This window comes from Podarcis melisellensis, assembly GCF_964234715.1.
Source record: "Podarcis melisellensis genome assembly, chromosome: 5".
NCBI classification, from domain to species: Eukaryota; Metazoa; Chordata; class Lepidosauria; order Squamata; family Lacertidae; genus Podarcis; species Podarcis melisellensis.
In genome coordinates this window covers 82,338,754-82,352,409 of record NC_138537.1, presented here as the reverse complement: position 1 = coordinate 82,352,409, position 13,656 = coordinate 82,338,754, and the positions used below count along the sequence as shown (strand labels likewise).

General features: G+C 41.9%; 1 protein-coding gene across 15 annotated transcripts in view; it reads right to left on the bottom strand.

Annotated features, from left to right (window-relative positions):
* KCNMA1 (potassium calcium-activated channel subfamily M alpha 1) overlaps window positions 1-13,656 on the bottom strand; it is a 547,562-nt gene that overhangs the window by 125,158 nt on the left and 408,748 nt on the right. For all 15 annotated transcript variants that reach the window (XM_081913468.1, XM_081913470.1, XM_081913472.1 and 12 more), the window contains 2 exons: window positions 8,908-8,994; window positions 7,054-7,130 (listed from right to left, as the gene is read on the bottom strand). In XM_081913468.1, the coding sequence (XP_081769594.1) occupies window positions 7,054-7,130; window positions 8,908-8,994 (164 nt within the window). The remainder of the gene's footprint in view (window positions 1-7,053; window positions 7,131-8,907; window positions 8,995-13,656) is intronic.

The window sequence follows — 13,656 nt, the reverse complement described above, 5'->3', positions numbered from 1 at the left end:
TAGCCCAAAGGTAAATGAATAGCAGTGCCCCAGGGGACTGATTTACACTTCACGGCTTGTATCCAAGGTTGTGCCCATGGAGGTCCACTTGTGCAAATGGGCTTCCCTTGCCTTTCCTCTCAAAATCTGCTTGGGGTGGGTGGGCAGCCCATCAACCCCGTGGAGCCCATTTGGACAGTGCATGGAGGGCTGCAAGGAAAGAGGAGGGGAAATTCCCATTGCAGAAGTAGAACTCTGCTGTGCTGGGGGAACAGCAGCACTGGGATACAACCCCATTTTTTTTTAGGTGCAGACCTAAAAAAGTATTAATGTATGAATGAGGCCAAGGCACAATTAGGGGGCGGGGGGCATTTAATAAGGGTACAGTTTCACGGAAGGCAGAGGGTCTTCTCGGTAGTGGCGCCTGCCCTGTGGAAAGGCCTCCCGTCAGATGTTAAGGAAATAAACAACTATCTGACTTTTAGAAGACATCTGAAAGTAGCCCTGCTTAGGGAAGTTTTTAATGTTTGATCTTTTATTGTGATTTTAATATTCTGTTGGGAGCCACCCAGAGTGGCTGGGGAAACCCACCCAGATGGGTGGGGTATAAATCAGGCACAGGCAAACTCGGCCCTCCAGATGCTTTGGGACTACAATTCCCATCATCCCTGACCACTGGTCCTGTTAGCTAGGGATCATGGGAGTTGTAGTCCCAAAATATCTGGAGGGCCGAGTTTGCCTATGCCTGGTATAAATATGTTGTTGTTGTTGTTGTTATTGATATCCTGGATTAGCTGCAGCTCTCTGCTTAACACATAATTGGTTACAAACCAATTAAGCAGCCCTATGCTCTGATACATTACAGAAAATGTAGTATTTAGGATTTCCACAATGCTAGCATTCTTTTTCTGACAGAGGTATTCTTTAGTCTTTCTTTCTGAAACATAACAAAAATGCAGGAAGAAGGAGACTAAGTTCACCAGGCCAAACTATTTACAGTAAGTCTGCCCGCCCCCCTGCCTCCCACTCAGTGCTACACTCTATGCACACACAATGCTGTACACTAGACTGACCTGGCCTCACTTTTGCTAATATTTGAAACCAGATAAATTTCACAATGTGATGTCCTTTTACACTTTTCTGTATCTGCATGGGAACTACTTATCTATGAGTGGTTTATAGCTGAGAGCAACATTTAAACAACCACATAGGTGGTGGCTTATTGCGATGGTTCCTGGCCATGGAATTGGTACTTTGCTTGAGGCGAAGTCTTGGTTCCCATGGAAAGAGTGGTACAGTCAGCCCCTACCTATGTGATCAGGATCATTTAAAGGCCTTCCTGCTTTGTGGGTGCCAGTCACAGGGAAGTGGTCCTCATGTGTTTTGGAGGGTATATGAAAAGCATTTCAACGGGGAGTGATAAACAAAATTGGAGACAGTGGATGCCACTAAAAATATACTTAGGCCATGCGCACATGATCATTATCATTTCTTCTCCAAAGTCTACAGACTGAGGGAAACACTTAGCAACAATAATTTATAATTAGTGCTTTAGAACCACCTCTTTCTACTGAAGAACTGGTGCCTAATCAGTACAAGTACCACAACTGTATTAGCATATCAGGGTGCCTTAACTGGTGCACAGATGAGTATTTGCCAAGTTTGAATGTTTGATGCCGGAAGTCATTCATTGGGTATTTTATATCGAACGTTCTGCGCATCTTTGACTGGGACCTAGAACTGAACAACAGAGGAAAGGGCATTTCTGCAGTACAAATATATACTGGTTTAAAACCAGTATACATGGCTTCCCTCAACCTTCCACAAAAGACTCCTAAGAACTGATGGGTTTTCCGTTGGAGACCCTTGTAGGAAAACAGTTCCCAGGGTTCTCCTGGGCTGAGGGGACGAGTATTAACCTAGTCTGTGATGTTGACCCGCTGCAAACAGGGATGGCAATTTCTCTCAGCCTCGTAATACATAAGGAATTAGGAAAGCTTGAGAAAAAATTGTTTGATTTACAATTGGGGGAGGGGAGATACAGTTGGGAATGAGAAGAGGCCAGGGGAAAGCAAGTTGAAAGACTGCTGTATTTTCTTCAACGTCGCCCTGACCAAAAAGGTCAATAAAGAATGAGGAAAGGTGTGGGTATGAGACGCCACCGCTACATGCAACATAAAAGTGTATAAAGAAAAGAACCGGAATACTGAACAAATGAATACTCTCTACTGGAAGAAAGACAGGTTGGATTGCACTCTGGGCTACAGGGAGCCCGTTTTTACTCACAATAGATCACTATCAGTGTGTAGTTAAAATATAGTAGGGGCCGTGTTCCAAGGCAGCAAGAGGAAAAATAAATCAAAACATTGTCAATTATCACAGGTTAATGCAATTTCCTTCAAACATTATCAGTGTACACACACATGACCTGTACCTCGGGGGTTCAATGGCCCCCTTTTGGAAGGAAGCATTGCGGCTGGAGGAGGGGAAGAAAAGCATTGCATATTTATACTAAACTGGTTAATACAACAAGAAGAAACAAGAGTAAGTATATCATCCTCCCCCGTTGCAGCTTTCATCTCAGGCTGGCTGTGGCAAAAAAAAACATTAGAGCGGTCATTCAGTTACGTGAATCAGTCGTGTTAAGTTTTCATTGATCATTCTGTTAAATAAGAAAGTCAATCACCAAATTATCTGAATATGAATCAGACGATTGTTCTGCTTGGGGGGGGGGAAACAATGTTCATTTTTAGATGATCCATGCAAACATTTCATAGCATCTCAACAGGCAGGCACCATCTTAGAAGAGGGTTCTCCTCCTTGCAAGAGAAGGGGGAAGCATCTCTGCTAAAGTGCCACCTGCAATTTTTGTAAGAGCTTGCATTATATATATATATAGTTAAAAAGATGTCTAACACACTTAATCGACTAAATACTGCAGCCTCAATGAAGGTTTGTTTCTCTAACCACAATATGTACACATGCATTAATACTGGCTCTCAGCTGGAAAGTTGTAATGAAATTAAAGCAAGAACACAACTGAAAGCAGATTATACCGCAAGGCTACCACAGTAATCCAGAGCACAGGATTTTCACAGCAGAATTTCTTTTTGGACAACATTACATGAAAATCTACAGATTATTCAAGCAATAAGGAGAAGAGGGCTGTAAGAAGGGGGGGGGGAAATATCTGTGAAAGGAAAGCACGGTTACTCTAATTATCTCTGGCTTTGTGGAACTGCAGAGCTCTGTGCTGAATTATTAATACTAGGCTTAACAGGTTTGGACAAACAGCTATGTAGGTCAGACTCACTTTTAGACCCTGACAATACTGAAGCTAATGTTCAGACAGCATCTGAAGGGACGTGAAACCTCTGATGCATTATTAAAGAACATGGCTTTCAACTATCCCAGGAAACTGCATGTAATTAATGCCACAATAATTAAGATTTCCATGTAAAAAAAGATATTCTATCAAATTCCATTCACCTGTACACACAGGTTTATTCTCGTGCCTCCCTTTCATCTTATGCATAATTTTCATTTAAGGTTTCTAATTTTTATTATGAAGCTCATCAATTACGAAAAGCAAAAGTGTGGGGGGGGGGAGAGGGAGGGCAGAGAGAGAAAAGGTTCGCTCTCACGGCCATCCATAAATGAAGCTGACAAACTGAGTGGAGAGTGTAGAACTCCAAATCTTGCAGCTTTACAAAGTCCATTGTCAGTACTAATGTAGCTATTTGACATATTACAGCAGATTAGTCAAATTCTGCTGCACAGAAAGACATGGGGAGTGGAGAGGAGAGGGGGAAGAGAAGTAGGCAACATTCCTCCTGTCCTTGTTGACATGCTTCTCTCCTAACATGGCCTGCAATCCTCTACTGCTAGTCTCCTGAAATTCAACTGAAATGAATCATATTCCTTTCGTCTATTCACGTGCACTATTTACCTAGCTTTCACCAGGTGGTGCTACACTTCTCTATGCCTCTGCCAATTTACAGGTGAAAATGGCAGAATAGGCAGTCCCCAGACTCAGAAATTCTTGGGGTGAGGGTTGGAATTTTGGGTAGCAAGACTACAAAGACCTCTGCCTCACTGTTGGAGGGCTGGATTGAAGAGCTGTCACCAGTATGACTGAGCTGTGTCGTCATTGGCTTTCTTGTGAACCCTGGGGTTGCTTTAAAGCTTACCAGAGGTCCTTCAGTGAGAAGAACATGAAGGGCAGATAAGCAGCCTTCAACAAGACCTTGCCCACGGATACTGATCTTCCCTGCAAGAGAATTCCTGGCCTGCTATAGGGAGCCTTCTCTGCTTACACAGAGCAGCTTGAAATGAGTGAAGTGCCTCCCCCAATTCCTCTACAACAGCCTTTCTCAACCTGTGGGTCCCCAGATGTTGTTGAACTACAACTCCCATCACCCCTAGCTAGCAAGGCCAGAGCTCAGGGATGATGGGAGTTGTAGTCCAACAACATTTGGGGACCCACAGGTTGAGAACCACTGCTCTACAGCATGCAAAGCTATTGTGGCAAACATGCAGAGGGTTCCCAGGCATTCTAAAGTCCTCATGTGACAAGAAAGAGTGGAATCGAGCACATTCACCCCCACTTCAGGGTTCAAAATCGCGCAGGTAGCCTACATGAGTGGAACAGAATCCCCATTCCATTACAGAGGCAGACAGGGATGGCAAGAAGATGACAGGTGTTGGAGCTAGTGCATTCACAAGCACTCTCCCTCTTCACTGGAGGGATTTAGAACTCCAGCACATGTCTCTTCCCTGAGGGATAATCATGCATTGCGACTGGGCATGCAAAAAACTGCCAACGACTCTCAACAGTCTTAGGTATCATGGTTCACTGGAAGGGCCTTAATCAAATTACAAGTAACGACCCAGTTACATCCAGCTCTAGGGGACATCCATTGGAATCAATGGGATTTGGCCATGCTTAATTAGGCACAGGTTGCTCTCTAATGAGGGATCACTTATATTCCATATGTGTTGAGATGCCAACTGCATACTAGGTTTGTGCTCGGAACCACAGTTATGTGAGCAAACCCTACTGGCACAAAGTGGTTTTTCGTAGGGAAAATTTGCAGGGCAGATGCAGTCAGTAGAAGGTGAATTGGCTGCTTTCCTCCTGCAACTCCCCCCTCCAGGTTTCAGACCTAGATTTGCATTGCAACAATGCAACTTGGTGCATCGTATGCAATTCTGGCCAATGTGTGGACTCATCCGCAGGTGGACTCACACAGAAATAAGGAGACTTAGGATGGGATGCAGTAAAGTAGCCCTATCAGCATAAAGGCTGCTCAAGAATTTCTGCTTGTGAATATTCCCTTGGCAGAAGCCCCAGAACAACCCATGGAGGAAGGAAAGTGGGATTGTTCCATCTGGCAAGCTGAACTGCTCGCACAGACACAACATTCATAGCAGTGCAATGCTGAACTCCACTCTTAGTCTGCAATGCTACATATAGTTGCTTGGACATAAGTCTTATTGAACTCAATGGGACTAACTTCTGAGTGGACTGCATAAGATTGTGCTGTGAGGAAATACTCAAAGGGAGGGGGTGTCCAATTTTGCTATCCATGCCTTCTTCCCAACCTGTCTGGTTGATTCCATGCTCAGGACAACGTTTCTGACATCTTCCTTCTATGCCATCCTTCATTTTATTTCAGCATCTGCCCAACGGTTTTTCATTCGCCAGAGTGACTGATGCTTGCAATCACTAGACTATTTCTTATATACTGAGGGCTGACAGTTTGGTCCTCTGAGAGCTTCCCTGTAGTTTTAGAGTTACCTTTTGCTGGAAGGCATTTTGGAGGATTAATTTCCACTTCTTTAATTTCCTCTCATTGGCCTCCCAAATGTTTATTCTCCTTTGTCATTCTGTTATCTGTCTGCCTGTCATGATATTTCTGTATAGGCAGTGACACAAATATATGATCTGCAGTATTCATATAAAGGAGGAGTTTATATGATCAGCAGAATTGCGATAAAACTTCGTCTCCTCCCTTGGTGTAGACCACTTCAGCCTTTGAGAAGGGCTTTGAGAAGGCCCCTTCCAACTCCTCCCCCCACCTGTGCATGAAAAAATAGCACATGAATAGGAAGGATAAGATGGTTTTGTTATTGGTGAGAAGCATTCAAACATGCAACCCGCAGCTCTCAAACGCAAGGCCATGTAGTTGCAGTCCACATAAAGTGTTATCACTTGATTCTGCTGATTATATAAACTGGCCCTAATATTAACTCGTTTACTGCAGGGGTGGCTAAATTGTGCCCCTTCAGATTTTGTTGGACTACAACACTCTGGCTGGCTGCAATCGATGCAAGCTGGAATCCAACAGCATCGGCAGGGACACAAGTCAGCTATTCCTGCTAACCTAGAATAAATAAATGGACTCTGGGCTGAGGTTTCAATGTGCCAGTGAGCTTTTGCACAGTTTGTTTAGGGAGCTTCCCAAAGTTTGGTCCCTGTGGAGCAGCTTGGGGATTATAGATCTGCTTTGCTTCCCAAGGCTGGACACAGCCTCTTTAAATTTCCTGCACAGCTCCTTCTGATCAGTGCTTGATGTCCACGATTTGTATATGCAAAACAAAACAAAACAAATATGTGCAATGTTCAGGTAATTTAAAATTAGGGTATTTTCCTTCATGTAAGTTATGGTGGGTTTTGCTTCAAACAGGCAATAAGTGTACTGATCTGTGGAAACCCTTATTAATGTTTTTGTGTGTTTTTTGAGAGGGGTGAGGGGATAAAACACTAAGCCTATATACGTAATTTTGATGCCTATACATAATGTAATCATTCTCTAAATTTTGTTAACTTAAGATGCCAAATAAGTTCTAATAACAGCGCAAGTATAACCAAACGGTGGGAAATTTAAATCTCAAAATATGCAAGCAGATATTGCAGGAGACAGTTATTAACCGTGTTGGTATGTACAGATTTCCTAGCCTCTCTCTAGCACTATTCAAAACGTAGAAATATATTTAAAAGAGATCCCTTAATGCTTAACAGTTTCTGTAGAATAGAAAAGCTGGGGGGAGGGGAGGAGGAAAATTACTTACGTCGTTTGCAGCCGCATTTTTTTATCCTTTTGGGATCTGTGATGTCATCATGACAGGCCTTGCAGTAAAAAAATGCCCTAGAGAGGGAGGGAGAATGGAAAAACTGACACATTTCTTAATCCATACAAATGAAATTAGTCCCACATTTCCTCCTTGCTACAAGTGCCAAATTAATGAAACATGCCAGCACTAATTTCCTTTAATCTTTTGAAAGGTTTAGACATTTAAAAAAGGAAATGTTTGCTACAAGACAATTAATTTCAAACACAAGGCCGGGTGATTCAAGTTCGTGCTTCTTTTAATAAATTTAACTTGAAAATAATTGGGGGAACGGTTAATAAATATGACACGGTGGATCAGATCATCCAGCTTTCATCTTGGAAAGTAGCATCCAAAGTGACTTTATTATCCAAACACACAAGAGATGAAAACACTGTTCTTGGCAGGGGAACTGCTGGCTCAAAGCCCCCTGGTTTTTATTTTTATTTTATTTTTATTTTTTTTAAAAAAGCAGACAGCTGAAGATATATAAGGCCATTTGTTCCACTTAGTTTCACATAGCTTAATGTTTTAGAGGAATTCAGATGCTGTCATGAAACAAATGCAGGACAATAGCAATTATTCTTGCAATTACTGTGCTTAGACAGACACCTATGATGCTTTACGAATATTTGGCTTGGCTTAAGGACTCCTCTGTGAAAGGTACTTCTGCTCATACAAAGGGGGGGGTCACTCATTTATCCTTTTCTGTAGCCCTCCATGTACCCCACTGAACTGGCATGAGGTCAGGGCCCCATTCACGCACCTTATTGTAGGAAAGTATAAACAGGGAGGGGAGAACTGGCAACTTCCAGCTTGCTGTGGGGGCTTCTGATCCAATATACTATTATTTATCAATGTAGTTCTAAATGATATTGTGACAGATAGCTGGGGCTTGGGGCTAAATGAACTGCCTTTTTTAAAGGTTCTCCTCACCCATATACTTTGAGCATATGGTGATACCATGTTTTGAGGGTCTCTGACTTCTAAGACTTGGTCCTACAACAGGCAAGGCTTTGTGGTTGCAGCACCCTCTTTATGGAGATCTCTCCCAAATGAGACCCATTAGGCCGGCTCCCTTATGCTCTTTAGGAGGTTGACAAAAGGTGTTCTTCTTCTGAAAGGCCCTTCAATACTCATGTGGCTGGTGTCACCTGATAATACAGATTAGTCTTATGATGCAATGTTGGTGATGCTCAATTGGTATGCTGTTTTAGTGCTGATTTCAAATCTTTAGGTTTTTTTATGTGAGTAAGCGTAAGCTGCCTTGAGTTCCACATTGGGCCCAATTTTGGGGGCAGAGCTTGCTCCAGCTTACCTGGACAGAGCTAGGGTGAAGCAAAGTGACAATAAAATTGGGGGTGGATGGGTGATAGGTGGCACCTGCACAGTCCTGCCTCACACCAGCCCTATTTGGGTGTGGAGTTGATGCAGTGATGCTGGTGTCGGGAGCATGGTTCCACCATACCACGTTGGCCACCACTGAGTTGGAACTACAGTATCTGTTTGTGGGCTTTTCAGAGTCATCTGATTACCTGCAAGCAGAAACAGAACACTGGACTACATGGGCCTTTGGTCAGAACCAGCAAGGCCTTCTCTATCTTTTATCTGCACTGCTGAGGGTTTGCTCTATTCCTCACCAGATGAAGGAAATTTATGTGGGACCAGTTTCTGAAACATGCCTTGGACAGTTGCCAGCACAGTTTACCAAGACAGTTTAAAGTTGCACCATATGCCACATTGAAGAAGGAGAAGAAGAAGGAGAAGAAGGAGGAGGAGATCTAGAGAACAACATAAAATCTGACAACGTATTACCTTTTTACTTCTTTGGCATCGCTTGCAATGAAGAATCCTAAAGTACCCTCTTGAATCTTCACATGGTTTCCAGGATTGATTAATATACTGTCAGACGAAACCAAACCAAACAAAAAAAAAAAAAACAAAAGCCAAGAAGACAACATCATGAGGTCATGCTGCTTTTCAGTTGTGAAATCAAACTAATTGCTTTATCTTTGTTCTGTGATAGGGGGCCCATTAGTTGAGAAAAATCAAAATAAGAAACCTGGAAGCCACTTTTATTGAAGGTCTCGAATCTGACCAGGGCTCCAATCTAAAGCATATTTTAAATATACCTAAAATTCAAAAGATAAACAATGACAGTAATCATACAACTAACTCCCAACACTTGCGTTAAGAGTTGTGTGTCTTAAATTAGGAGAGGAAAAGTCTATGGAGCCTCTCAGAAAAGCTTTGATTTTTTTGCTCTGCATTAAAGGCTGACAAAATCATAATGATTGATGTGAAAGGAAGTGATTCCCAAGGAAAGAGTTGCTTGGAAAAGGCTCTATTTCTCAGGCATTTTACCTCTTCATGTCAATTTCTGTTGAAATAGGGACGTTATTAATGGGCCCCCTATCTCTATATATCACATTACTTACAGTACAATACACATATATACTCAAGGGGAATGGTACAAGACAACCAGTTACTGTAGCTAAAGCAAACATAAAATGAGTATAATGGTTAATAATTTCTCCATCCCAAAGCTCCTTTTCAATGTGTTGCCAATGGATAAAAATAAATTACTCATCCTTTCAGGGCGGGGGTGAAATCAGCTAGATCTGAAGAAAGGGGATAATATCTAATCACATTGTTCATTGCTAACCTCTGTGAATTTCAGGTATGGTCATCAAAATGAATTATTTTGGGTTTCAGGCAGTAATCAGCATAAGCCTAAACAATGCCAGCTCAGGGGTCTTGCAACTACATGAGGTTTGGTGGGATGTTGGGTAAATATAGAAGTCCATTTACCGAGTATGTAACTCATCATCATGTGTAGGTATATAAACATTTGGAAAGCCAAATCGATGTTTAATTTTATCTCACTTTCAACATCAGCTTAGAAATATGGAGCCAGAGTAAATGTCTCTTCACTGCAGGACAGCACAGAGAACTAACTTACTAGCTGAATACACACAGGCTGTGGTAACTTACCACTTGATAAATGGTTATGCCTATTTAGTGTGAAATATATTGTAGGAATAACTTTTTCTTTGTGTTAAAGGATGCTAAGTGCTGGCTTTATTAACACTAAAGACTGGATGAATTTCTCTGGTGTTGCATCCTAATATCCTGATGAGCACGGGTGTTCATGAATCCCCCTTCTGATCTGCTCCAAATCCCACCCATGAGAAACTAGGTTCTCTTATTCCAATGCAAAGTTCACTAGGAATGTATTTGGTGATGGCAGGGGGTGGGGTCAGGAGGTCCCCAGCATTAACTTTTGCATAAACAGCAGCAGAGAGCTTGGATATTAATATAACACTGTGTTGTGTTAACACCAGTAATCATTTTTCTCTTAAGTTTTTTTTCTGTATTCAGGAGAGCAGCTTGCTCTGTGAAGTATCAGGCAACCCCAAATTCTTCTAGGGCAGAACATAGGAGGCAATGGGTAAGATATTATTGTTATTGTTATTTTTATTATTTACTATTACTATTATTATCATCATCATCATCATCATCACTGTGACACTTTTGTGTTCCTAGAATAGCTGGTTCCCTCCAATAACTCCACCTCATCCATTTTAAGGCAAGACTGTGAAACTTGCCCTATCAATAAACTGGGCCATCTAAGCTATTTAGGACTCTGTTTGTGGCAAAGCCTCAGATTTTTCCAAGTAGTGTGAGAAGAGTGTTAATTCTTTTGCTTTGTCTGTGTTAGGTGAGAAGAGAGTCGACATCCATGCAATACAACTTGGCAGAAAACCATGTTATTAAAGGGATGAAGCTGATAGGACAGTTAAAGCACATACATATGAACACATGGCACAAACAGTGCAGGTCACAAAGGGTACAGTTTCCTGGCATTGTCCTGTCAGAGTTGTTGTCCCCCACCCTCAAGAAATACTGCTATAAATTGTATACTTGGAAAACCTTGAAGTACATGAAAGAGATTCTGTAGCACATTGGATCACTAGAAATAATGGGAGGTATCTAACTAGACAGTTCCACCAATGCAAGGACTTTTAGCTATGAAATGGAGCCCTCCCACCTTCTCCTTTCCCTGCATGCCCCAACCTCCATCTTAAATCTGCTCTGGAGTGTTGTTGGAGTGGAAATCCAGAACATATTTTGGAGGGACAGTGGAGTTTCATTGTGCAGCTAAAAGTCATTGTACCAGGAGAACTGATACCACCCAAAGTTGGGAAGCAGAGATTTAGTTTCATATTTACTGCTATATCTGCAGTATCTGGTATCTGCACTGTCTTTTCTCTTTTCTAACCAGGACCGGACTGACTAATATAATTGACAAGGGAGGGAAGCACAGCCATCCAGCCTCTTCTCCTTCACTGATCAATACGTGCAAGAGAAAGCCGTGAAGGATGACATCATTGCTTCAGTCACATGCCAATCATATCAGTGCACTTGCACTAATTGGTCAGAACCCTGGAAGACAGGAAGAGGGTTAACTTCTTACAAAACAAATGAGTAGAATTAGAGTTGCCACTCAATTTCACCTGAAGCAAACATCAAATTTGGAAGTTCCCACTCGGGCAAAACATCCAAGAAATTTTGGGGGAACCAAAAGAGATTTCTACCTTATTTTTGCTACTTATTTTTTACTATTTAAATAAGACAAGCAAAATGCCCCAGGTGGTTTTTTCCACAAAGGAGAGGTCCTTTGTACCCAAACAGAAAACGTGAGTGCAGGTTGTTATATAAGCTTGTCTGTCACTCAGCAGTAATGGATATCCTGGTGGAGCTGGTAAAAAAAAAAACAAAAGTTGATTTAACTCAGGGATAGAGTTTGCCAAAAGTGAAATTCCAGAATGACTTTTGGAGGCTCTTGCCCAAGGTATTTCAAAGGAAGCAAGAATGAATTTTAAATGCAGCTAGAGAACTTTCTCTAGGAAAGGGCATTAAGCACAGTAGGAATGTCTCCAGCAGGTTTTTCCTGATAGCCTCACATTTAAAAGAGCTACAGATCCTTTTAAAAAAGAAAAACGGCTGAAAATTCAGGGGAAGGAGGCTTGAATATCCATAGTGAGTTATGGCCCCGCATGCAGACCTCTGCTATATTCAGGTATATGAGCGATTAACATTGACTACATTTGAATAAGTATTCATGAAGGGAGATGTTGTTGGTTTTTTTTTTAAAAGTCTGTTGGAGATGATAAACTTATGTTGGATCCAAAGTGATACTAAAGTAGCTTACAAGGAGAGTTGACACTCAGTATGTCTATTGTGAAAGCAAAGCTGGATGTGGAATTCTAAAATATGGGACTGAAGTTGAGAAATATCAATTCTTGATATTTTCACCATACACAGGCATGTGTTGAGCCAGAAAAAAACTAATATATCAATTTAGACAATTCTAGGCAGATATTAAAGCTCTCTAAAGAATCTTGCTATAAACCACAAATTACCTAGGTATCATATTTTGGCAGATTCTTTTCAGTTTACAAAGCCTGAGAATTCTTAGCAAACTGAGGCTTACTATGGGCCTGCCTGATCCTTACTATTCCTGGCTTATTTGATCTTGTCTAATATGCACTGGATTATGGAGAAAGCTAGAGAGTTCCAGAAAAACATCTACTTCTGTTTCATTGACTACACAAAAGCCTTTGTGTTGACCACTGCAAACTATGGCAAGTTCTTAAAGAAATGGGAGTGCCTGATCACCTCATCTGTCTCCTGAGAAATCTCTATGTGGGACAAGAAGCTACAGTTAGAACTGGATATGGAACAACTGATTGGTTCAAAATTGGGAAAGGAGTACGGCAAGGCTGTATATTGTCTCCCTGCTTATTTAACTTATATGCAGAATTCATCATGTGAAAGGCTGGACTGGATGAATCCCAAGCCAGAATTAAGATTGCCCGAAGAAATATCAACAACCTCAGATAGGCAGATGACACATCCTTGATGGCAGAAAGTGAGGGGGAATTAAAGAACCTTTTAATGAGGGTGAACGAGAAGAGCGCAAAATATGGTCTGAAGCTCAACATCAAAAAAACGAAGATCATGGCCACTGGTCCCATCACCTCCTGGCAAATAGAAGGGGATGAAATGGAGGCAGTGAGATTTTACTTTCTTGGGCTCCATGATCACTGCAGATGATGACAGCAGTCACGAAATTAAAAGACGCCTGCTTCTTGGGAGCAAAGCAATGACATACCTAGACAGCATCTTAAAAAGCAGAGACGTCATCTTGCTGACAAAGGTCCGTATACTTAAAGCTATGGTTTTCCCAATAGTGATGTATGGAAGTGAGAGCTGGACCATAAAGAAGGCTGATCGCCGAAGAATTGATGCTTTTGAATTCTGGTGCTGGAGGAGACTCTTGAGAGTCCCATGGACTGCAAGAAGATCAAACCTCTCCATTCTGAAGGAAATCAGCCCTGAGTGCTCAATGGAAGGACAGATTGTGAAGCTGAGGCTCCAATACTTTGGCCACCTCATGAGAAGAGAAGACTCTCTGGAAAAGACCCTGATGTTGGGAAAGATGGAGGGCACAAGGAGAAGGGGACAACAGAGGATGAGATGGTTGGACAGTGTTCTCAA